General features: G+C 45.9%; 1 protein-coding gene across 3 annotated transcripts in view; it reads left to right on the forward strand.

Annotated features, from left to right (window-relative positions):
- The first annotated feature begins 439 nt into the window (after positions 1 to 439).
- Positions 440 to 22,500, forward strand: part of BANP (BTG3 associated nuclear protein) — a 113,769-nt gene continuing 91,708 nt past the window's right edge. For all 3 annotated transcript variants that reach the window (XM_071440816.1, XM_071440817.1, XM_071440818.1), the window contains exons 1-4: positions 440 to 558; positions 11,314 to 11,455; positions 12,279 to 12,373; positions 13,565 to 13,764. In XM_071440816.1, coding sequence (XP_071296917.1) covers positions 11,386 to 11,455; positions 12,279 to 12,373; positions 13,565 to 13,764 — 365 coding nt within the window. In that variant the 5' untranslated portion in view covers positions 440 to 558; positions 11,314 to 11,385. The remainder of the gene's footprint in view (positions 559 to 11,313; positions 11,456 to 12,278; positions 12,374 to 13,564; positions 13,765 to 22,500) is intronic.

Genomic DNA, 22,500 nt, shown 5'->3' on the forward strand with positions numbered 1-22,500 from the left:
CAGCTCCTGCCAGGAGGGGACAGGGAACAGGGACAGGAGCAGAGGGAACGGCCTCAGGCTGGGCCAGGGCAGGCTCAGGTCGGACATCAGCAGGAATTTCCCCATGGAAAGGGGGGTCAGGGATGGGAACTGCCCAGGGAGGGTTGCAGTGCCCATCTCTGGAGGTGTCCCAGCAATTCCTGAGGTGGCACTCGGTGCTCTGGGTGGGGACAAGGTGGGGATTGATCACAGGTGGGACTCGGTGATCCCGGAGCTCTCTCCCACCCTCAGTGACCCTGTGATTCCGTGACTCCCTGACTACACTTCCCGGCACGCCCCGCGCCACCCCGCGCGTACTACAGGTCCCGGCGTGCTCCTGCGGGGGCGCGCGCGCTGCCCTCTGGGACTCGTAGTCCGGTCCCCGCTGCGGCGCCTCGGCGGGGAAGGGCGGGGGCATCGCGCGCACGGGCGCGGCGCGTGCGCGGCGCGGGGCCCCGGGCCGGATCTCTCGCGAGGAAGGACGCCATTATCGCAGCCGCCGCACAAAACACCACGAGAACTCGGCGCCCGCCTCACACGGTAACGCGGCGCCCCGCGGGCGGGAGCCTCCGCTACGCGGCCACCCCCCGGCCGCCCGCACGGCCCCGCACGGGGACACCGAGCACACACCGCGCACCCTCGGCGCTCCCCGGGCCGCGAGCCGGCGGGGAGGGAGCGGCCGAGGCGGGGGGGCCGCGCGCCCCCCTCCGCCTCCCCCCATCGCTCTCATGGGGGTCACCCGTGGTTCGATATCGGGGAGCAAATCCTCCCGGTGAGGGCGCTGAGGCCCCGGCACGGGGTGCCCGGAGAAGCTGGGGCTGCCCCTGGATCCCTGGCAGTGCCCAAGGCCAGGCTGGACAGGGCTCGCAGCAGCCTGGGATGGTGGAAGGTGTCCGTGCCATGGCAGGGCTGGAACGGGATCAGCTTTGAGGTCCCTTCCACCCAAAGGTTTGGCTCTTCCCGCTCCGCTCCGGGGCTCACCCCTTGCCGGGCTCCCCAGTGCTGGGCTCGGTGTCCCGCTGTCCCCCCGGGATGTGTTTGGGGCTGTGGTGCAGCAGGGTCCGGGCACAGCCCCGTGTGTGCTCATTCAGTGCCTGGCAGGGTTTTCCACACCCATAGCAGGGTTGGTGTTTTGTGTCCTCTTCATGCCAGCCAGCTGTTTGACATTGAGTGCTTTCCATGCGATCTTGAGCCGGAATTCTGCCCTGTGCGGGTGCTGAGGCTCTGGCACAGCTTTCCCTGGAGCTGCCCCTGCATCCCTGGCAGTGCCCAAGGCCAGGCTGGACAGGGCTCGCAGCAGCCGGGGATGTTGGAAGGTGTCCCTGCCATGGCAGGGGTGGAACGAGATGAGCTTTAAAGTCCCTTCCCACCCAAACTATTCCAGGATTCTCTGAACACACTCGGTATCCCGATACCCTTATTTGCAATTCAAGTGTTGACTCCTTTTTCTCTCCCCCACCCGCCCCCCCCCCCCGCTTTTTTTTTTTTTTTGTTTTATTTTTAAATCCATCCACAGTGGCAAGTTGTGTACTTCACCAAATATAGTCATTTTATCCTGCTATGGCACAGATAGTTTATGGATCAGTTTATTTTTGGAGCTCTCCAGGGAAGACTTTTTGAAGTAAACAAGGGTTATTAGCAACTGAGAGATTGCTTTGGTGGAAGCAGCTTTAAAGTGGTATTTTCGAGTGATTTTTGGTACTTTCTTGCCTTCTGTATGAGGTTATCTGAGGTGTGGTGCCCTATAGATACCAAGATATCAAGAGGCAAACCTGATATTTTTATAACTTTAAATATTTCAACCAAGATTTTAAAATATCAAACAAAAAAGTGTCAGAATTTCATAGTAGTGGCTCTTGAACCAGAGGGTTTTCTCTGTTAGGAAGTTTTTGTATATATATTTATATATATATTAAGTAGTTGTTTATGGAAATGCACCAGCATAACAAGACTTTGATTCTGAAACTGAGCAAATTTTCCCACCAATAAATGGAAGTAGTTCCCTTTTCAGTAATAGATGTTAGGAAGAAAGATTAATTAATTTACTGACAGAATAAAAAGATAGAGGTTGGTTTTGGGAAACATCCCATCTTCTCCAGAGGCCACAAACATTTTAGAACTTTGTTTTTTCAATTTATCATCTCTCCTACAGCTGAGTTTTCTGTCTGAGTCACCCAGCCATGTGAAAGTTGTGTGGTTCCAGAGCAGGTGTTAATTAAGGTTCCTTTAAAGAACTAATTGATTAATAACATCCAGAGTCATTTAATAAAACCATTAAGGGCCTGGTGCTAATTAGCAATGCTCACAGCTGCAGCTTCCAGAGGCACCTGCTCCAAGAAATAAGTTTGGAAAAGGGCTCCTTTCCTGCCTTTGCTGCTTTTACCATCCTTTCTCTGCAATTTTGGGCAATCAGGTGAGGAAAACGAGGTTTAGTCACAGCTCAGAGCTGCTGATTGTGGATTTCCCTTGGCTTGGGAAGGAGCTGGGGTGTCCCAAGGGATTCACACCCAGGGAATTCCAGGGAGAGGCTCCTGTTTGCCAGGGCTTGAGTTTGCCTCTGGTTTTCTCTTGAGCTTCCCCCTCATCCTGGAAAGCTTTGTAGGTGCAGGAACAACACACAGCTTTATTGTGCCAGAATTCCAGGGTTTTCCTTCATTGTGTCAGAATTCCAGGGTTTTCCTTCATTGTGTCAGAATTCCAGGGTTTTCATCTCTTTCCTTGGAATTGGAGTTGCTGGGATTGAGCCACTAGTAGGAGGAGACAGAGCAAAGCCAGGTTGGATTTAGAGCCACAAAATGTCTTTGTATGCAGAACTTTGCCAATAAAATTTTGGTCACAGGTTGATTTCCTTTAGATTGAAACTCCATATTTGGTTATTGACAGATGAAATAACCTGATTTTTTTTCTTATCCATATCATTGAGAGGCTAATCACCTTTTTTTTTTTTTCTTTCCCAAGTAAAATAAAAGGAATAAAATGTCTTCACAGTCACATAAACCACTTGTTTCCTTGCAGGTTTAGGTTTTTAAAGGTGCTGGAAAATAGTGAATTTTGCAACCAGTTAGACTGAAAAACATACAAAAGGTTTAACTTCATCACACCCTTGGTATGTGGGACTTGAAATAAAATAATTTGTGGTGGTGTCTGTTGAACAGAATCATTTGATGTTGCTTCCTGTTTGTAACCCCTGACTTTAGAGCACTTCAGGGAAGAATATTTTCAGTTCAAACCTCTGAAAATCTGAGTTTTACCATGGAGAAGAATGGAGGGAATTGATGGCAGTGGGGAGTTCCCATCTCTGCTCCTCAGGTATAGACAGATCAACCTGATCTTCTCTAGCACCCCCTGAACTGAAACTCTGGGCAGCTTAAAGCTGAATTTAGCTGGGAATTTTCACTACAGGGAGGGCAGCTGCCAAGCCAGGATCAGGCGGTGTAAATGAAAATTCAATATTTGGAGGCAGGATGGGAGGTTGGGCTGTGCTCAGGGACCAGCAGGGACAGGAGCACAGGGAACAGGCTCAGGTCGGACATCAGCAGGAATTTCCCCATGGAAAGGGGGGTCATGGATTGGAACTGCCCAGGGAGGGTTGCAGTGCCCATCCCTGCAGGTGTCCCAGCAATTCCTGAGGTGGCACTCAGTGCTCTGGGCTGGGACAAGGTGGGGATGGGGCACAGAGTGAACTCCACGATCCCAGAGCTCTTTTTCACCCTCAGTAATCCTATGAAAATAACTCAGATTTTGAAAAAACTGCTCAATTCGTGTTCTACTGAAATGATGCTCTTCATTATTTTTTTTTTTGCAAGAATTTGAACCTCCTGCTATCTCTCTGTTATACAGCAGTGCAAGGTCTGGTTTGGCAGCTGGAAAGGTTTTTTTCCTTGATGCCTGCAGCAGGAAAATCCATTAGAAGACTTTGGAGTGAGCAGGTTGTATTTGATGTTGGCTTTCCTGCGTTTTTGTAGTAGCAGCAGCCTGTGCCAACACTGGGGGCTGTTCTTGTCTCCTTTGGAATTGCTGGATCAGAAACATTTTCCAGTGTATTGAGGACTAGCAGTGCACATGTTAGGAAAAAACGAGAAAAAACTATAAATTATTATTATTACTATTATTCTCTCTTGTTGCTAAAGGTAAGCTGGCAGGCCAAGAGAGAATGGCCCTAGAGAAGAGGGATAAGTGGAATATTGGGAATGAATTCCTCCCTGTGGGTGGGGAGCCCTGGCACGGATTCCCAGGGAATTGTGGCTGTCCCTGGGGTGGTGGAAAGTGGATGAAACTAATCCTGGAAGTTTGAATTTCCTGGAATAATGGAATACCCTGAGCTGGAAGGACCCATAGGGTTCCTGCAGTCCAGGCCATCCCCAAATCCCCACCCTGGGCATCCCCGGCAGCGCTGTCCAACCTCTCCTGCGGCTCTGGCAGTGCCCAGCACCCTCAGGGGGAAGAACCTTCCCCTGATCTCCACCTAAACCTGCCCTGGGAGTCCTTACAGGATTTTTTGAGCTGTTCCCAATTAAAATCCTCCATCTAGTGGCTGAAACCAAGAAAACAACGGGACGGGATTTGCCGTCTGGGCAGGTCTGCTCTCCCATTTGCTGCTTTTCAGCGAACTCTTACAAATTGTGCCTGGTGTGAATGATCCCTGTCGGGAATAATCCCCCCGGGACCCGGAATTCCAGCCCCTGCCTTCAGGCCTGCAGTCTGCAGGCATTTAGAGCTCCTCGCCCGGGGGTGGCCGCTGAGTTCAGCGGGATTAAAGGGCTGTAAATTGAATTCAGGCTCTGAGAGTGTGTGCGGGCACCTGAGAGCAGAGCTGGGCCACGTGTGGACATTTCCTGCCCAGCTCCTGGGGAACAATCCCAGCCGGGCTGTGCAGGGGGGTTTGTACAAGATCCACAGGGAATTGGGGCTGGAATTCCTGCTCCCTGTGACCACCCACGGCCATTCCTGGGCCTGCGAGGACACCGGGGAGCAGGGAAGGCATTCCTGGGTTATTTGTTGGGTGTTGGGTTAGGATTGGTGCCAGGCTTAGAAGAGTTGGGAAAAGACATCCAAGCAAAACAGGGCTTTGTACCAGGTGGAACAAAAAAAAAAAACAACCTAAAAAGCAAATATTTCTGAAGGCAAAACAATAAACCAAAAGTAATAATGGGAGCTTTCGTGGTAATTCTTGAGAATTTCTGCCTCCCTGGGAGGTTTTCTACTCCACAGCTTCCAGCTCCTTTATTCCTGGAGCAACCATTTCCTTTTTTTGGTTGCTAGCTGAATTTTACCACTTGCACTGGAGTCCATCACTATATATTACCTCTGTGAGTGATATTTCTTTGATATATCCATCTCCAGAATGTTGTGGCTGGTGTCCTGATTTTCCCAGATAGGGAATATTTCTGTCATATTTTTTTTGGGAAAACAGACATTTTTCCTGATCTTTGGCTGAATCAAAGCTGCTTGTCTACTATTACACTCATTTTTAAGCTGTTAAACTGAAATGTTTGTGTGGTTTCACTATGAAATTTAATTGAAACACAATGTTTTTCCTTGCCTTTTAAGGTGGATTGAGGATAAGGGTGACAGCCAAACAGATGCTAAGAAAAATTATTCTCGTTTGTACTTTCGGGTAGTAAGAAGGAAGTGTAAATCTGATCTCTTCCTCCTAAAAATGAGTTTTAATTCACATTGAGATGGGCTGCAGAGAGCTGGGGCTCAGAGGAGGCTCTTGGATTTATGGTGCTTTGAGCCCTGCATGCTCTTAAATTGTTGCTTTTTGTTGTGTTCCATTTGCACTGGTGTGGCTTTTTTGGGAATTGGGGATTGGTGCAGGAAGGTTCCGTTCCAGCTGCCAACCAAGGTGATTTTATCATGGAGGAAAAGCCAGGCTCTGGGTTAGAGAATTGCTGCAAGTCACAGAGAGACTGAAATGAGAATTGTTGTGTCCTGAGCTTTGTAGCTCCTGGGAGTAACTTCATGTGTGGAATTATCCCAACATTCCTTGGAGCTGCTCCAGAGGTTGTTCCCCAGGACCCTCCAGGGGGGTCCCAGCTGTGCCAGGGGTTTGGGGTCTCCAGAGGGGGATTCTTGTTCCTGGAGACCTTCCCAGGGCCAGTCCTGTCCTGTTCTTGGGCTGCTGCTTTGCTGGGATCCTGTCCTTTGCTTCCCAGGTGCAGTTAGAGGGGATCATTCCATGCCCAGAGACAGCTCAGTGCCCCTCTGGGCTATTTCCCTGCAGGGATGAGACCTCAGGGATTTAAATAAAAACCAAATTAATGAGTATTTTGTCCTCTGCATCTTCCCTGGAGAGCGTGGATGATGTTTATACCATAATCCCTGTGCAGCTTGAGGTCATTCCTCTGCTCCTGGAGATCAGCCCTGGCCTGTGCTGGCTTCATTCCTGTCACTGGGCTGGGCTTTGTGTTCACCTGCTGTGGAAAACCTTGGGAAGTCTCACTAAATCAGAGTTTTTGCAGGATAAGGACTTTTGGCTTAGAAAATGGGCTCAATTAATGAATTAAATTCATTTGAGGGGAATGGTTTTCCATGGACAGGGACAGATGGGATGTGGGGAAGGAATGAGGGTGCTGAGGCCCTGGGGTGATTTCCCAGAGCAGCTGAGGCTGCCCCTGGATCCCTGACATGGGATAGTGGGAGGTGTCCCTGGGCTGGAATGGGATGAGCCTCAATGCCCCTTCTCACCCCACCAATTCCATGATTCCAAGTGTGGTTGGATACAGATTTTTGGAACAGAAATTCCATTTTTGAGCAATGCCTTTAATCGATAAGAGGGAAGAGTGGAATGAAGAAGAGGAAGAACATTTGAGGCTCTGGGGCTGGGCAGAGGGAAATGGCATTTCCCAGCTTTTCCCACACAAGCAGCAGCAACATTTGCCACAGTGCAAGTTGGAATCTGAGGGATGATTTTCATTTATCAATAGCACTGGGAAATGTCCAAGAGAGCTCAGCTGCTCCAGCCAGAGCAGTGCAATTCCACACTCCAAGCAGAGCTTTGGAATGTGTTTGGGTTTTTTAAAAGATGATGTTTACCCTTGCTAATTAATATGAGAGAAGGTTTCTGGTTTGTGCATGTTCTCCTGTGTTAACAAGGCATTGGATGGGTTTGATTATCCACTTTGGAATGCTGCCCCGTGACCAGGGAAAGCCATCAGATATTTCAGTAAATAGCTTTGTTTACAAGGGACTGCTCAGAAGAATTATTCAGAATTAATGTTTTAAAATAGATTAATTAAATTACATTAAACTTGTGTGTGGAAAAGCTAATCTGGAATTCAGGTGAATTTAATTTAGTTGCTTACAAATATTAATTTACTTAATTAAACAAAGGCTGATTGAATTCTGTGTTAAGTGTATCAATTCTGAGTAAGAGTATTGGCAGAGATATTTAATGTAATTTATCTAATCAGCTTTAAATTTATATCTTTAGTTGTCTGTGATGAGGTTTTTTTTTTGAGTATTCCAGTACTGGAGCCACTTCCAGGCAAGTGCTTATGGGGATACTCAAGGCTTTTTGCTCCCATTTTTAAGGGAAAATGAGATGATTTTTAGTTGTAGTTTCATTTATCCAGCAGGTGTCTGCTGGGATTATTGAATCAGAGGAACAAAGTGGGCTCTGGCCTGGGGTGGGGAAAGGTGGGGTAGTGGAAGAGCTGCTCTGGTAATGGGCTGTAGGAGCTCTGAGGGGTTAAAATGTTTGGGGAACCTGGGATTTCACAGAATTGGTTATTGAGGGTGGAAGGAGCTCTGGGATCAGCTGTGCCCCATCCCCACCTTGTCCCCACCCAGAGCACCGAGTGCCACCTCAGGAATTGCTGGGACACCTCCAGGGATGGGCACTGCAACCCTCCCTGGGCAGTTCCAATCCCTGACCCCCCTTTCCATGGGGAAATTCCTGCTGATGTTGGACCTGAGCCTGCCCTGGCCCAGCCTGAGGCCGTTCCCTCTGCTCCTGTCCCTGTTCCCTGTCCCCTCCTGGCAGGAGCTGTGCAGAGCCAGGAGGGCCCCCTGAGCCTCCTTTGCTCCAGGCTGAGCCCCCTCAGCTCCCTCAGGATCCTCCATTCCCTTCCCAGCTTCCTCAGGATTCTCCATTCCCTTCCCAGCTTCCTCAGGATTCTCCATTCCCTTCCCAGCTCCCTCAGGATTCTCCTGAGCCCCTTCCCAGCTTCCTCAGGATTCTCCTGAGCCCCTTCCCAGCTTCCTCAGGATCCTCCTGAGCCCCTTCCCAGCTCCCTCAGGATCCTCCAGCCCCTTCCCAGATCCCTCAGGATCCTCCATTCCCTTCCCAGCTCCCTCAGGATTCTCCAGCCCTTTCCCAGCTCCATTCCCCTCCCTGGACACACTCCAGCCCCTCAGTGTCTGCTCTGGAGGAGCCCAAACCTGACCAGAGCCCAGGTGTGGCCTCAGCCATGCCCAGCACAGGGGACAGTCCCTGCCCTGGGGCTGTGGCCATGCCAGGTGCCAGTGGCCTCTGGCACACCTGGGCTCCTGTTCAGCCCCAGTCCCTTCCCAGCTTTCCAGCCTGGAGTTCCAGGGGTTGTTGTGACCCAAGGGCCCTGTGGAACCTCGTGGATTCAGGCTGGCCCCTTTGGAGGCACCCAAGGAATTGGGAGTGGAGGGGGGAGGAAATCCCTCCAGGACACACCATAACCTGTTCCACACTTTTAGAGTTGGAGGAGCCCCTGAAATTCTCTGGGAGAATCCAAAAATGCAGCATAGATCCACCAAAAGCCCTGGGCTGGAATTGGTGTGAGCCTGGCTGGCCAGGAACTCCTTTCATGGAATATTTTCCACTGCCTGGTAGAACCTTCCTCCCCATCTCCTCTCCCAGACAGGGGCAAAGTGACCATAAAATATTCCTGTGTTGATCCAACTTCCATGTGCTGCTTGGGGAGGAGAAGTGGGCACGTTCCTTGGCCCTGCTGTGGTTTATCCCCAGCTTCCTGGCTTTCTGTTAATATTTCTTTTTTATAACTGAAAATTTGTTCCTGGGAATAGTTCAGCACTGGTGGCCCGATGCCAATGTACATACACTTAATTTAGATTTAATGGGGACTAGAGGTTCAGACAGAAGGTGGAAAAAAAGGGGGAATATAGAGGAAATTTCAAGAAAAAAAGTGTTTTACGTGAGGAAAACTGGTAAATACTTCACTGAGTAAAGTACATGGAAACCATAATGGCAAAGTTACTCTGGATTTGTTGACTGAAGCTTTTGGAAGCTGATAAACTCCTCTAACTCTCATCCTGTTGAATTTGATCAGGCTTTTCCCCTTGGCTCTAAAGCAAGGTCATCCCACCAGTAAAATTTACTGTTAGAAATGGAAATGGTGAAACTGGGAGAGGGACTCTTTATTCAAGGTGTGAGAACTGCAGTGGCTGCAGCTTCCTTGGACTTTCCTAATCCTAATTCATTTATTTGTTATTTTGTTTGTATTTATTTGTTTCCCCCTTTATGTTTTGATCCAGGATGGCAGCAGAAGGGAATTTTGTCCTGGCTTTGAAAAGGCAGAATTGTGGTTGATTTCTTCCAAGTTGTGTCTGACTTAGTGAGATTGGAATAAAATTCATTTAAATTGAAGTAAATACTGATGTTATGAACACACATTTCTCTGTGTGTGCTGTAGCTGCTCTGCCAGCTGTAGGTTGGTGGTTGTGCCCTTCTTTAAAGACTCTGGGACAGAATATTTGGGTATCCCTGAGGTGAAGTTGAGCATTTCAGCCTGTGTCCTGTGAGAGGTGGACAATGGGTGTTGGAAACAGGAAATAATTTGAAGAAAAATTGAATTTAGTGATTTTTAAATTTAAGTTTGAAGGCATTGAGTTGTCTATGCAGGGCCAGGAGTTGGATGATCCATGTGGGTCCCTTCAAACTCAGGATTTTTTGTGCTAGATATGTGAAGTATTAAAGTGGATTTATACATTTATTACAATTTAATTGCAACACAATTATTGCAATTCCTTCAGAGGAGAAATCTGTTGCTCTGAGTGGTTTCAATGCAATACGTGCAGCATCAGTGGGTCCTGTAATAACCAAGTGAATTACAGTGACTCCTGCAAATAAGAAGCTTTTAAACAGTTCTAATTTGTTCTAATTTGGCCTTTTTTGGTGCTTGCAGTGGTGGATGTGTCCCCTGAAGCCGAGGCAGGGCTCTCCTGGTGCAGGCCATGTGTGACAGGATGGATCAGCTCAGCTGCTTTGTTCTGCTCAGCCTGGCTGGGCACCAGCGCTTCTCAGAAATGGCAAATTTCCCTTGCCAAAATGGCATCCACGAGCACAGAAGGACTGCCAGGGTTTTTGGGCTTGCTGCCACACTCTGTGCTGGCCCAAAACTCTTTCACCATGAGCAGAATTTCAAGTGACTCAGTGCTGGCAGTGCTGGTATTTTGGGTAAACAGTTGGGAGATGTGGGGAGGCCTCCTCAGAATCCTTCTCTAGGTTTTGTTGCTCTCCTAAAAATTTATCCTCTCCACGTCTGGCCTGATGGATTTCTTGGGCTCAAGTGGGAGAGGAAAATCCTTGTACATAGTTGGATTTGATTCCATGTCCGTGTTAATGGATGAATTATCATTTTCATCAGTAAATCTCCATTTATCTCTTCAGTGTTTATTACTCTAGGTTAAAAGAGGAAAAAAAAAATCCACTGATCTCTTGGTATTTGTTGTCTAGCCCTTTGTAAAATGGGAGAAAGCACAGCTAGGAGAGATTGCAGCGATTTTATTTCAATTTTACAGGTTGAAGGTTTCTCTTAAAACACTAATAAATAACCTGGACTGAGAATTCCAGGGCAGCAAGGCTGAGAAATATTTTGACTTTAAAATCAGGACCATATCCCGAAAAAGGTTTCATCAGAACTGAGCTGTAGAAAAACCAGGCAAGTTCATCCTGAAGAAAAAAGTCAAGTTTTACTTTAATTGTAACAAGGTGTGAGGAAACTCCTGGTTCTCACTGAGTTTAGGAAGATTTTAGAGGCCTGTTAAGATTCAGAATTTGCAGTTCTTGCAAACCTGGTGTGGATGGGAGCTTTGGGAGCTTTGAGAGTGTGAACCTGAAAGTTCTCCCTATCCCTGGGAATGTGCAACGAAGAGCAAGGAAAGCTTCAGCTCCTGCCTCAGCCCTGGGGCAGGGAGGTTCCTCCTGCAGGAGCTGAACTGTGGATGCCACTGGAAAATCCCTTTGGAGCTTGGTCATTTCTCTGAATTGTTGATAAAAGGAGAATGAACAGCTGCAGGTGTTGATGCTGCCTGAGCTGTTTCACAAACATTAACCCTGTCCTTGCTGCTGTTTTGCAGGAGTGCATGCCTGGGCCAGCTCTGCCCTGGGGAGCTGCAGTGGTGCCTGAGGGGTTTTGCTGCAGGTTCTGAATGATGTCAGAGCAGGATTTGGCTGATGTGGTTCAGATTGCTGTGGAGGACCTGACTCCTGATAATCCAGGTAGGAAGAGATTTCCAGCAGTGCCCATGAACTGGAAGTCACTGCTGAGCTTTTCTTTAAAATACCAACCAGGGTTTTATTCCAAAAGGTGCTTTTGAAGCCCATGTCCCATGATTTCCAGAGCTTCACTGTGTATCTCCAAACCCTTTTGATCAGATTATTTTATTTATTTCACTTTTCTCTTAAAGGCTTTATTGCCTGTTTGTTTTTTTTTTGTGGAGGGGTAGACTAACCCCCAAAACAATGAAATACTCCTGCAGTCTTGTTTTTCTCCATGGTTTAGGCTTTTCCTCCAATGGGAACTGTTCCCCATCCATTAGGAATTGTTTTATGTGTAAGACACTTTGTCTCATCCATTATTAAAATTCTTTGGACAGTCAAATAGAAAAACACTTCTGAAAGCAAATATTTGGATATCACTTGCTCAGAAATTGACTTCCTGAGTGAAAATCTATTGAGATGTTGGTCCTCTGTGGCTATTGCAAGTAAGAGCAGTAATGGAAATGAGAGACGCAGGCCAAAAAATTGCTTTTCTGATACAAAATGAAAAAGTCACTCAGAAATGGTTCCAAAGAGTTGGAGGAGAAACTGAGACCTGCCAGTCCTTCAAAAGTCTTTGCTTGGTAGAGGAACTCAAACCTGGTCCCATCACCACTGTCAGAGATTTGAGAGAAACCCCAAGCAAGTGTCAAAGAGCACATTAAATATCTTAATTAAATGTACAGGCTTTTGTTTTCTCCACTTACTGTATTTTTAATTTGAGCTTTGTCCTCTCAGGCTCTAAACTCTGGCAATACAAAAAAACTTCTTGTTTCCTTTGCAGTTGTGCTGGAGAACCATGAAGTGGCAGATGATGATGTGGAGCCTGCCCTGAAACGTCAGAGGATAGAAATCAACTGCCAGGATCCCTCTATTAAGGTTATTTCATGTCCTTCCCTGGGTTTCAGTTTAATGCCAATTCAGTTTAGGGGAAGTTATTACAAGAATGTAAAATAAACTGTTTATACTTAATACTGGAATTATTCTGCTATACACTTGTGCATTTTTAGGCACAAATTTAAAAATCTGGATAATTGTCTAATTTTTGCAGTGTAGAATTAGTACCAAGAATTTCAGATGTAATGTAAAATATCACCAGAATTAATTGCCCCAAAACCTCAGTACTGGGACATTTTTTGATAAAGTAAATTAAATTGACCAAAAAGAGATGAACTTGAGGATGTATTTGTGTTACAATTTGTAGATACTTTCAGCATGTTTGAAGTTATTATTTGAAGCTCACAGCATTATCCTGATAGATAATTCACATGTGATTCTGGCTGAGGAGCTCAGGAGTCACCCTGCTGTGATTTAGGGTTGGTTTTTGCCCTGGAGTGTGAGTACCTGATGAGTATTTCAGTGCCACAGGCACTGTCCTGTGTAATTCTGTATTTTTGGGGCGATCCCAGAGCTGGAGCTGTGTGAAGGAGGAGTTTGGGGAGCTCAGTGACTGCAGGGCCACAAGATGGCACAGCTGCTGTTTGCAAAGCACACAGAGTGCAGCTCTTCCCTCCAATGGCCTGTTTTCCCAGGAGAACCCAAGTGGAATATGTTTTCTTTTCAAAAAGATTGCTTAGCAAAACAGATTTTATTTATTTGCTTTTCTTGATTTGCTGTTCAGCAGGAAGCTGAAGTGAGTGGCATTAATTGTCTCCAAGATTTTTTGTGTTGATACAATTTCCACTGCAATTTATCTGTTTGGGCAGGAAAAAAACTTACTAACTTTATCCAGGAGGATGCATCCAGAGATTTATAATCCTTTTGTTTTCACATGTGGGCTGCAAGGCTTTGGCAAGTCATTAGAAACGATTTTGCAGCGGATGAAATCATCCTGACAAAGTGCTTAGGTGAAAATGGCTTTGGCTGGGCTGCTTTTGGCTCCCAAATAAAGATCTGGAAGAATGTGAGCCTGCTGAAACGCTCCTGGATGTCATCAGGGGTGGATTTTGTCACTAGACAGGCTGTGAGTTCCTTTAGGATTGCTTCCCAGTCACGTTTGTCTGGAGCTTCCTCGGGAGTGGGGATGAGGCGGGAGCGTTTTCAATGCGGGTTCTTCTCCTCCCTCCGCAGTCGTTCCTGTACTCCATCAACCAGACCATATGCCTGAGGCTGGACAGCATCGAGGCCAAGCTGCTGGCCCTGGAGGCCACCTGCAAGTCCCTGGAGGAGAAGCTGGACCTGGTCATGAACAAGCAGCACAGCCCCATCCAGGTGCCCATGGTGGCCGGGTCCCCGCTGGGCGCCACCCAGACCTGCAATAAAGTCCGATGGTAAGGACACAGCACTGCCCAGTGCCCTAAAAACCCCCAAATCCAGGAGCTGGACATTCCTGCTCCCTGTGCAGCTGGCAAGAGGCTGCTGGTGGAGGTAGAGTTTCATTTATCTTCTTGAAGGTAATTTTTGTAGCAGTTTTGGGATGTTACTCAGAAGCAGATGCTGGTCCAGGGACAGTTTGCAGCTCTTCCCACATTTCATCCTGACTTAAACCAGACTCCTTCATCCATCCCCTGGAAAAGCCTCAGCAGCTCTTTCAGACAGGTTTTTGAGACTTGCTCTGCTTTTATTTATAGCTGTTTTGACTTAATGAGTTCATCATCATTCTAATTGCTTCTCATTTTACTTCTCTTCACCAGAAGTACAATGGACTGTATTTTATGAACTTGTTTGCAAAAGAATCCTGCTAGAAAAGTATCTCTGCTTTTTTTGGAGTTAGAAGCTGGAGGTGGAAAGTCTGTTGAACAATCTAATGCACTTTGCTGAAAGATCAGGCTTGACCTGCAGTCCCTTTGTGTCTCACTCCCCATATGTGGTTTTAAGTACTTAAATCTTGATGTGTCTGTCATCTTATCATCGAGGTGATCCCAGCCAGAGAAATCTGCTTAACAAAAGACTCTTTTCTCCAACACTTCTTCCTCCTTTTTCATTTTTTTATAGCTGGAAAACACTTCATACTGCTCTGAATAACTACTTTTTACTCTCCATTACAAAGGTGTGCAGGCATTTAATTTTTCTTTTAAGCAGGTGCTGTGTCTGCTTTTCCCTCTGCTTTTGAGGGCTTCATACACTGAAAAGATCACTTACAGCTGAGCTGTGTAATAACAGACACAAAGTACATGCAGTAAGGACTTGGATCACAGAGGGAGCAACCAGAGTTTTACACCAGGGCTTTTGCTAAATACTCTTTTCTCAATAATTGTTTCTTCAAGAGCCTTCTTGAAATCTTGGCTGAATGTTTTGTCGTTAATTTAGAGATCTCCAAGTTCTTGTGCATGAGCTGTGGTTTGTGCAAAAGAGGCTTCAGAAACCTTTTCAGGAACCCACAGCCCCTTTGGGACCCTATTAATTCATGCTCAGTGAATGCTTTCCTCTGTAAATTGTACTATTTTGAGTTTCTGAAGGAATTTGTCAGACTTGAGCTGCTTGGTTTGGTTTGGTTTGTTTTTAAATCTCTGCAACCATCAGAAATCTGTCCTGGCTGTTGATTGTACTTCATCTTTTGGTTTGGGTTACAGATTTTTGCTGACAGCTCCTCAGCTAGTCTGACACCATCATTTAGATAAAAGTTTTGAAGAAAACAGGAATCTCTGCCCCAAATATTTGTTGCTGTTGGTCTGAAGTTGCACATTATCAGAGGTGTGATGCCAGGAGAGCACTGAGGGCTTTTTGTGCTGGAGCTGACTGTGGCCTGTGGGACTCGAGAGAAAATAGGGCTGGATGTGTTGAATTTGGCACTGGGGACACTCCATTTGCACAGGGACAGAATGTTTCCCTGAATTCCCTGTCTTTCATCCATAAATCCCTTTATCACTTGTTGATTGTTTCCAATTAAAGGCTGTTCCATTGTACCAGCTCTGTATCCTTCCCTCTTCCCCATCCATCACAGAAGGCAGAGCTTCCCATAAGTTTGGGGTAGGGATTTTCAGATTCTCCACAGGAATAGGATTCTCCAGCCTCCTTCTCCTCCTCCTGCCACCAAACTCACGCTGGGTTTGCTGCTGTAACAAAAAGTTGTGGTTATTAAAGGCTGTCAGGGAAGATGGTGCTGCACTGCCAGGAGAGCAGCTCTTGGGAAAAAATGGGAATAAATCCAGTAAATTCAGGATCCTGGCTGAGAATTTGGCCTGTGGGAATCCATGAGCTGGAGGTGCTGGTGGGTGGGGGCTGGCCTTGATTCTGCCCCTCAGGTGAGACCCCACCTGCAGAGCTGCCCCAGCACAGCAGGGACCTGGAGCTGCTGGACAGAGCCCAGAGGATGGAGGATGAGCAGAGGGTGGAGCAGAAAGGCTGGCAGAGGTGGGATTGTTCACCTGGACAGGAGAAGCTTTGGGGTGACCTCAGTGTGGCCTTCCAGGACCTGAAAGAGCTGCAGGAAAGATGGGGAAGGAGTTTGGACACGAGTTGGAGGGACAGGACCCAGAGAATGGCTCCCACTGCCAGAGGGCAGGACTGGGTGGGAGATTGGGAAGGAATTGTTCCCTGGGAGGGTGGGAGAGAGAAGCTGTGGCTGCCCCTGTGCAGGCACTGAGTTTGTGGTGATTGGAGTGGGGCTGGCCCAGCCATCCCTAAGTGGGCACAGTGTGAGGAGCAGGAGAGCAGCACTGACAGCAACGAGCCATGGAGTGCCCAGGGGTGCTGGGCAACCACCAGGGAGCAGAGGGCACCCAGGGGCAGGGCATGAACAGAGGGCATCCAGGGACAGGGCATGAACAGAGGGCACCCAGGGACAGGACATGAATGTGAGGGAGCAGAGGGCACCCAGGGGCAGGGCATGAACAGGAGGGAGCAGAGGGCACACAGGGGCAGGGCATGAACAGAGGGCACACAGGAGCAGGGCATGAATTTGAGGGCACCCAGGGGCAGGGCATGAACAGAGGGAACACAGGGGCAGGGCATGAACAGAGGGAACACAGGGGCAGGGCATGAATGTGAGGGAGCAGAGGGCACCCAGGGCAGGGCATGAATTTGAGGGGCACACAGGTGCAGGGCATGAACATCAGGGAGCAGAGGGCACACAGGGACAGGGCATGAATGTGAGGGCACCCAGGGGCAGGGCGTGAATTTGAGGGAGCAGAGGGCACACAGGAGCAGGGCATGAATGTGAGGGGCACACAGGTGCAGGGCATGAATGTGAGGGCAGACAGGGACAGGGCATGAACAGAGGGCACACAGGAGCAGGGCATGAATGTGAGGGAACAGAGGGCACACAGGTGCAGGGCATGAATTTGAGGGCACACAGGAGCAGGGCATGAATGTGAGGGGCACACAGGAGCAGGGCATGAATTTGAGGGCACACAAGTGCAGGGCATGAACAGAGGGCACACAGGAGCAGGACATGAACATCAGGGGGGATAAGAGGCTGGGCTGGAGGACAGGAGGAGCAGCTGCTGCAGCCTTCTGAAGTGGCAGGGTTGTTACTCTGTGGGGGCAGGCACCTGAAGCCTTCTGGTGAGGAATGGTCTTACTGTGGATGGGGAATGCTTCAAGCTTTCTGGAATTGTGTGCTGGTACTCTGTATGTCATCAAATTTTAAAATTCTGTCTGGAATCACAAGATTTTTAAAGACTACAGAAGAAGTGGAAGTAAAATTTGGATGGTTTTGAGTAAAATAATTTGGTGAAGTGAAATTTCAGTTTAGGGGGTGAGAATTTGAATTGTTTCCCATAATTTTGTGGATTGGGCCATAAAATTGTTGCTTTTCCACATCATGGTATGTGCTGTGGCACCCCTGGAAGTGCCCAAGGCCAGGCTGGAGGTGTTCAGATGTAAATGGAGAAAATCCAGAGGTAAATGGAGCTCAGGTGTTTTCCTGGGCCTGTTTTTTTTTGCTACAGTTAAAAAACAGACCACAAGCATCTGGTTCTGTTCCATATGTATTTGTGGGTAATTGACAACAAGTATAGAGATAAAAACATTTCTTTTTTTGTCTTTAATGAGAATGGGACAGTAGTAAATGGAACTGTAGATTAATTGCACTCAATTAATGAGCCAAAATCCATCCTGGTGTCCTTGAACAAAACTCGTTGGGGGTTGAACATTGGCTAATTAATGTGGCTAATTAATCCTCAGATGCAGTTTTGTACCAGATGGGATGTTTGAATTTGCTGTGTGTTTGTAGGTGTGGATCATTGAAATGTTTGTTTTACCATTGAATTTAATCAGCAGAACAATTGAATTGAATTTGGAGAACAGGACTTGTCCACCCACTTTGCAATTTGCCATTTGGCAAAGCCCCCTGGCTCCACATCCCCCAAATTCCAGAGCTGTGTTTCTGCTCATTGTTTCCTTGTTTATAAGTGGGTTTGGGGTCAAATAATGCAAACTTGAGAGCTGAGATGATCTTAAATGAGGTTGTAAAGCAGAGGATGTGGTGTGGAATGAATTGTAGGGGGACTGTTCTAGATTTAGCAAAAATACTTTTGCTTCTCCATAAAACCTTTAGGAAAACAAACAAACCTAAAGAAATATAATCAAGGTATTGGTGTATAAACCCTAAAATAGCCAGAATTCTATTTTTTAAATTTATATATATCGATATATTTATTCTTTCTGTGAGTTACAAACCCCTTGGCCAACCTAATTGCGTTTTTATCAGGAGGATTTTTACTGATTATAATAAACTATCCCACTATGCTAATCCAGACTTTTAGAAGAAATAATAATTCCTCAGCCCTTATCAGTGAGCAGTGGCTGCTGAGTCTCTTCCCTGTGTTCACTGCAGTTGATATTATAACTCATTAGGGGATGTAAACCACTTTATATCCTTTTATTTCACTCAGTGATAAATAAATTAACATTGGGAACCTTCAGGATTTTTGCTGGTTTTAACTCAATTTAAGAGCTAATTGTTCCTTCTTGGAATTGCTTCTGAAGACCCTGAATTTGCAGGAAGATTTTAATTGATTTATTTGGCAACAAAGCATGGATTGAGGAGCAGAGGATCAGGCAGGGTGAAGGGTTTCTTTTCAAGGTGCAGGTCCATGAATCAGCCTGGAAAAACATTTCCCTGGCAGCAGATTCAGCCCTGGAGACAGCCCACAGTGCCTGGGGCTGAGAGGGGAGTCAGGTACAGAGTCAGGAATTTGGGATGAGCTCTCAGGGTTTGATTTGGAGAAGCTTTGGAGTTGCCCAGGTTTGCAGGAAATTCTGCAGCAATCCAGGTTTATTTCTCCTTTATTTATCCTTGGCCTTTCCTGGGGCCCCACCCAGCAGCAAATGTGCAAAAAGTGAATTTTGGGAGGCTTGGACAGAACCACAGCTGGACTTTTGTCCTTGTTGGGATGGAGGAATTCCCAACCTTTCCCTGTCTGTCAGCAGGCTCTGCCACGGGAGCAAATGTTTATTTGGAATTCCATAAATAATTACCAACAATTCTTTAGAATATTTGGGTTCTGGGATTCTCCCAGGTGGAATTCTGTTTTCCTGGAGGATTGAGGAGGAAGGGGCTGCAGGAGAATGGCACAATTGTCTGGGGTCTGTTCTCTCCACGTTCATTTTGGTTCCACTCCCTGTGGGGAAACAGAGTCAATATTGATAATGAGAAAATCATCATTAACACTTCGTGAATTAAAAAATCCTGTTTGGAACCACAAGATTTTTAAAGACTACAGAAGAAGTGGAAGTAAAATTTGGATGGTTTTGAGTAAAATAATTTGGTGAAGTGAAATTTCAGTTTAGGGGGTGAGAATTTGAATGGTTTTTCATAATTTTGTGGATTGGGCCACAAAATTGTTGCTTTTCCAGCCTTTGGAGTCCCCTTTTTTCGGTTCTGATAAAGAGATCAAGGGGTTTCCACACATCATTTGTGTATGAACGCTCTGTTTTCAGGTTGAGTTTGTGAATTGTGTTTTGTGTGGTTTTGTACATGAGGGAAGTCAGTGTCTGTCACCATCGTGCCAGCACTGAGCAGTTGCAGCCTGCAGGAATTGTTGTGCCTTGGGATATGTGGTGAAAACCCCAAATTCCTTCTTGAGGTGCAGTAGAGAAGTTTCTCTGAAAATTACAGTTCTGTCCTGCACTCAAAAATGGAGTTTATAAACAGAACAAATGAAATAAGGCATGATTAGATTATCTGTCAGCTCCTTTTTCTTTATCCAGAGTTCTGTTGTTTCTTTGGCAGTGGAATGGAAAAAAAAAAAACCTCCCAAAACCTGACATCTTTAATTCCCTTTAATTCCTTGGAAAACACAACAGTGCTTTCCAAAATCTCCTAATTTGTCACAAAACGTGTCAGCCTCAACCTCTTGAGGTTTAATTTTATTTTGCCTTTCTGGCCACGTGGATTTCATGGAGAAGATTTCTGTGATCTGTTTGATTTATCAGCAACACCAGTTGATTATTGAAAACGAGCTGATTATTGAAAATAAGGGCTGGGATTTTTGTGAATTCCAAATTCCCCCAGGATTAGGAGGAAGTGGCCTCTTGCATTAATCAGCTCCCCCAGCAGAGTTCTTGTGGAATTTCACATTCCAGGAGTGTTGGATATTGGGGAGCCAAGGGCCCAGGATTTGTTGATAAATTGGAGGCAGTGTCTGACTCGCAGCATTTCAGGGGAAAGGTCAGTTATGGGCTGAAACCAAGGATTTACCAGCATCCCTTCAGCTGGGTTTTACAGAGTTCAGCAGTTCCTGCATGGAGGGGGTGGAATTCATTTATACAACTTCTCAGACTGACCAGGATTTGAACTGTGGATTCCTTCTCCCCACTGCAGCTTCTCTAAAGTTAATGGTTTCTGATGAAATATCATTTCTGAGAGTCCAATATCATCTTCTCTAAAGTTAATGGTTTCTGATGAAATATCATTTCTGAGACTCCAATAATTCAACTGAGAGCTGAGCAAGTAGCAGCTGATGATTTAGGGCTGAGAAAAGGATGGAAAAAGTGTGGTTTGGATCTTTTTAATTGCACTGGTGCTGTTTCAAATGTGCCTGTCAGGCTTAAACCACCAAAATGAACTTTTAAAAAGAGGTGGTTTTGAATTCTTAAAGAGAATTTGCACTGAAAATCAGATTTTAGGTGATAAAGCTCAGGTTTCAGATGTGTTACTGGGTTTGATATTTTACTTTTTTTTTGCTAGGAAATTGGGCATTTTCCCTGTTAACTTAGCTCAGGATAAATGTGCAACCCTTTAATTTGGGAGGTTTGCAGGATTGCTGTTCTCTCTTAGCCACGTGTGGATAACAGTTGATTTATTGCCACTCAGCTGAAACATTTGCTTTGGGTCAGAGACCTTAGGGAATCCTTTTGGTTCTATTTAATTCTATTTTATTCTATTTAAAATCAACATCCTTTCATTGCAAGGGTGTCTGGGAAGGGAAAAAAAGAGGAATACATGGGAATCAAACAGGATTTGGATTTAGACACAGATTAGGGGGACATTTGCCACTTTAATTACTGTCTAAGAACATTTAAAAATCAATTATAACCTATTAAAATGTGGGTTAAGCTGGCCAAATCCCAGTGATGAGATGAATTCCTGGGAAGGCAGAACATTGAATTCCATGGCTCCATGAGCACAGCCAGGAGTATTATTATTGTTATTATTATTGAATATATATAGCACTAAATATATTAATAATATTAATATTACTATATAAGAATATATAAGATATTATAATATATATGTTATATATTATTATTATTCCAAGAATAAATGGAAAGGAGCAGGAAGTGGGATTTGGTTCAGGCCTTTGTAGGGCTCATCTTTGCTTTCTGCCCAAAGAAACAATTAAAAAATTCTTATATTTAATAAAAGTAGGCAGGTTTTTACCTCATGGATGTTGTAAAATGGGAAAATGTTCAGTGAAACTCTACAAATCTTTATCAGTGTGAAGCAGAGCACTGGGTTGTGAAAGTCTGTGTTACACACAATATATTTAATTTATTGAGCAGACCATAAACAGAAGGGGGCAGAAAAGCCTTATTTATCCTTTTGGGTTCCAGCCTGGCAGAATTTAAATATTTTGAATGGTGCAGACACTGGGAATTTGAAAATTCAGCAGTAAAAGCAGACCCTGGAAACTTTTCCTGTAGGTTGGGGAGTTAATTCTGCCAGTGCCAGAAAAGAAATGAAGAGGAGAGCAGGTAATCAATTAGTGATTAAAGGGACAGGGTTTGGAAAGAACAGATATTTAGGTGGTGTCCCAGGATAATTTGTGTACCAGTTGAGAGCAGTTTAAAGCAGTAATTTTGTTTTTAAAAATTGTGAAAACTGCCAGTCTTGCTTTGAGCAAATCATAGAATAATTTAGAGTCATTTCAAACACTCGAGTTTGAAAAGTAAATAATTTCTTTCTTTCAGTGGGTTTGCAGGGCCCCAGTTTAACTTGAAGCAGGATGGAAAGGAGCAATAGAAGGATTCCCAAGGATGAACCACCCCTAAAGGTTGGAATTGCTGATCCTGGAGGTCTTTCCCACCCTTTGTGGCTCCAGAACCTCTCCCAGATCTCACTGAGGTTGGAGCCCCTGATCCATCTGCTGTCCTTGGCAGCAGCTGCCCCTTAACTGCTGCATTTCCACCCCTAAAAACCCCTAAAAACCCTTGGAATGTCTTTTCCCCCCTTTTTTTTTAGGAATTGTACATTTTTGCATATCTTGAGCTCCATCTCTTTGTTCCATGAGCGGGAAATCTGCTCCCAATAACTCCTGAAATTGTGTTTTTCATACCAAGGGAAGAGCAGGATTTCTTTAGGGTGCCCTCAGGGGATCTGGAAATTTGAGATTTAATCCCTAATTTCATTCCAAGCATCCTTGGAATGGCTGGAAAATGTCTGTGGTGGTGGCAAGGGCACGGAGCTGGCTGGGAACTTGGAAAAGCAGAATTACCTGGTGGGAGTTATTTACAAACTCCCAGAAAGAGCTCAGGGGTGTTTACAGGAACCTGATAATTGTATTTATTTGTTACCTGGTGATCACTGAGGCTTCATTTCCTGTAATTAATATCTTGAAATCCAATTTATAGCACTGCCTCCTCCACCCCCAAGATTTGAGTGCTTAAATCTAAATTGAATT

The sequence above is a fragment of the Agelaius tricolor genome, unplaced genomic scaffold (assembly GCF_023055355.1).
Source record: "Agelaius tricolor isolate 1412-34295 unplaced genomic scaffold, bAgeTri1.0.p SCAF_15, whole genome shotgun sequence".
NCBI lineage: Eukaryota > Metazoa > Chordata > Aves > Passeriformes > Icteridae > Agelaius > Agelaius tricolor.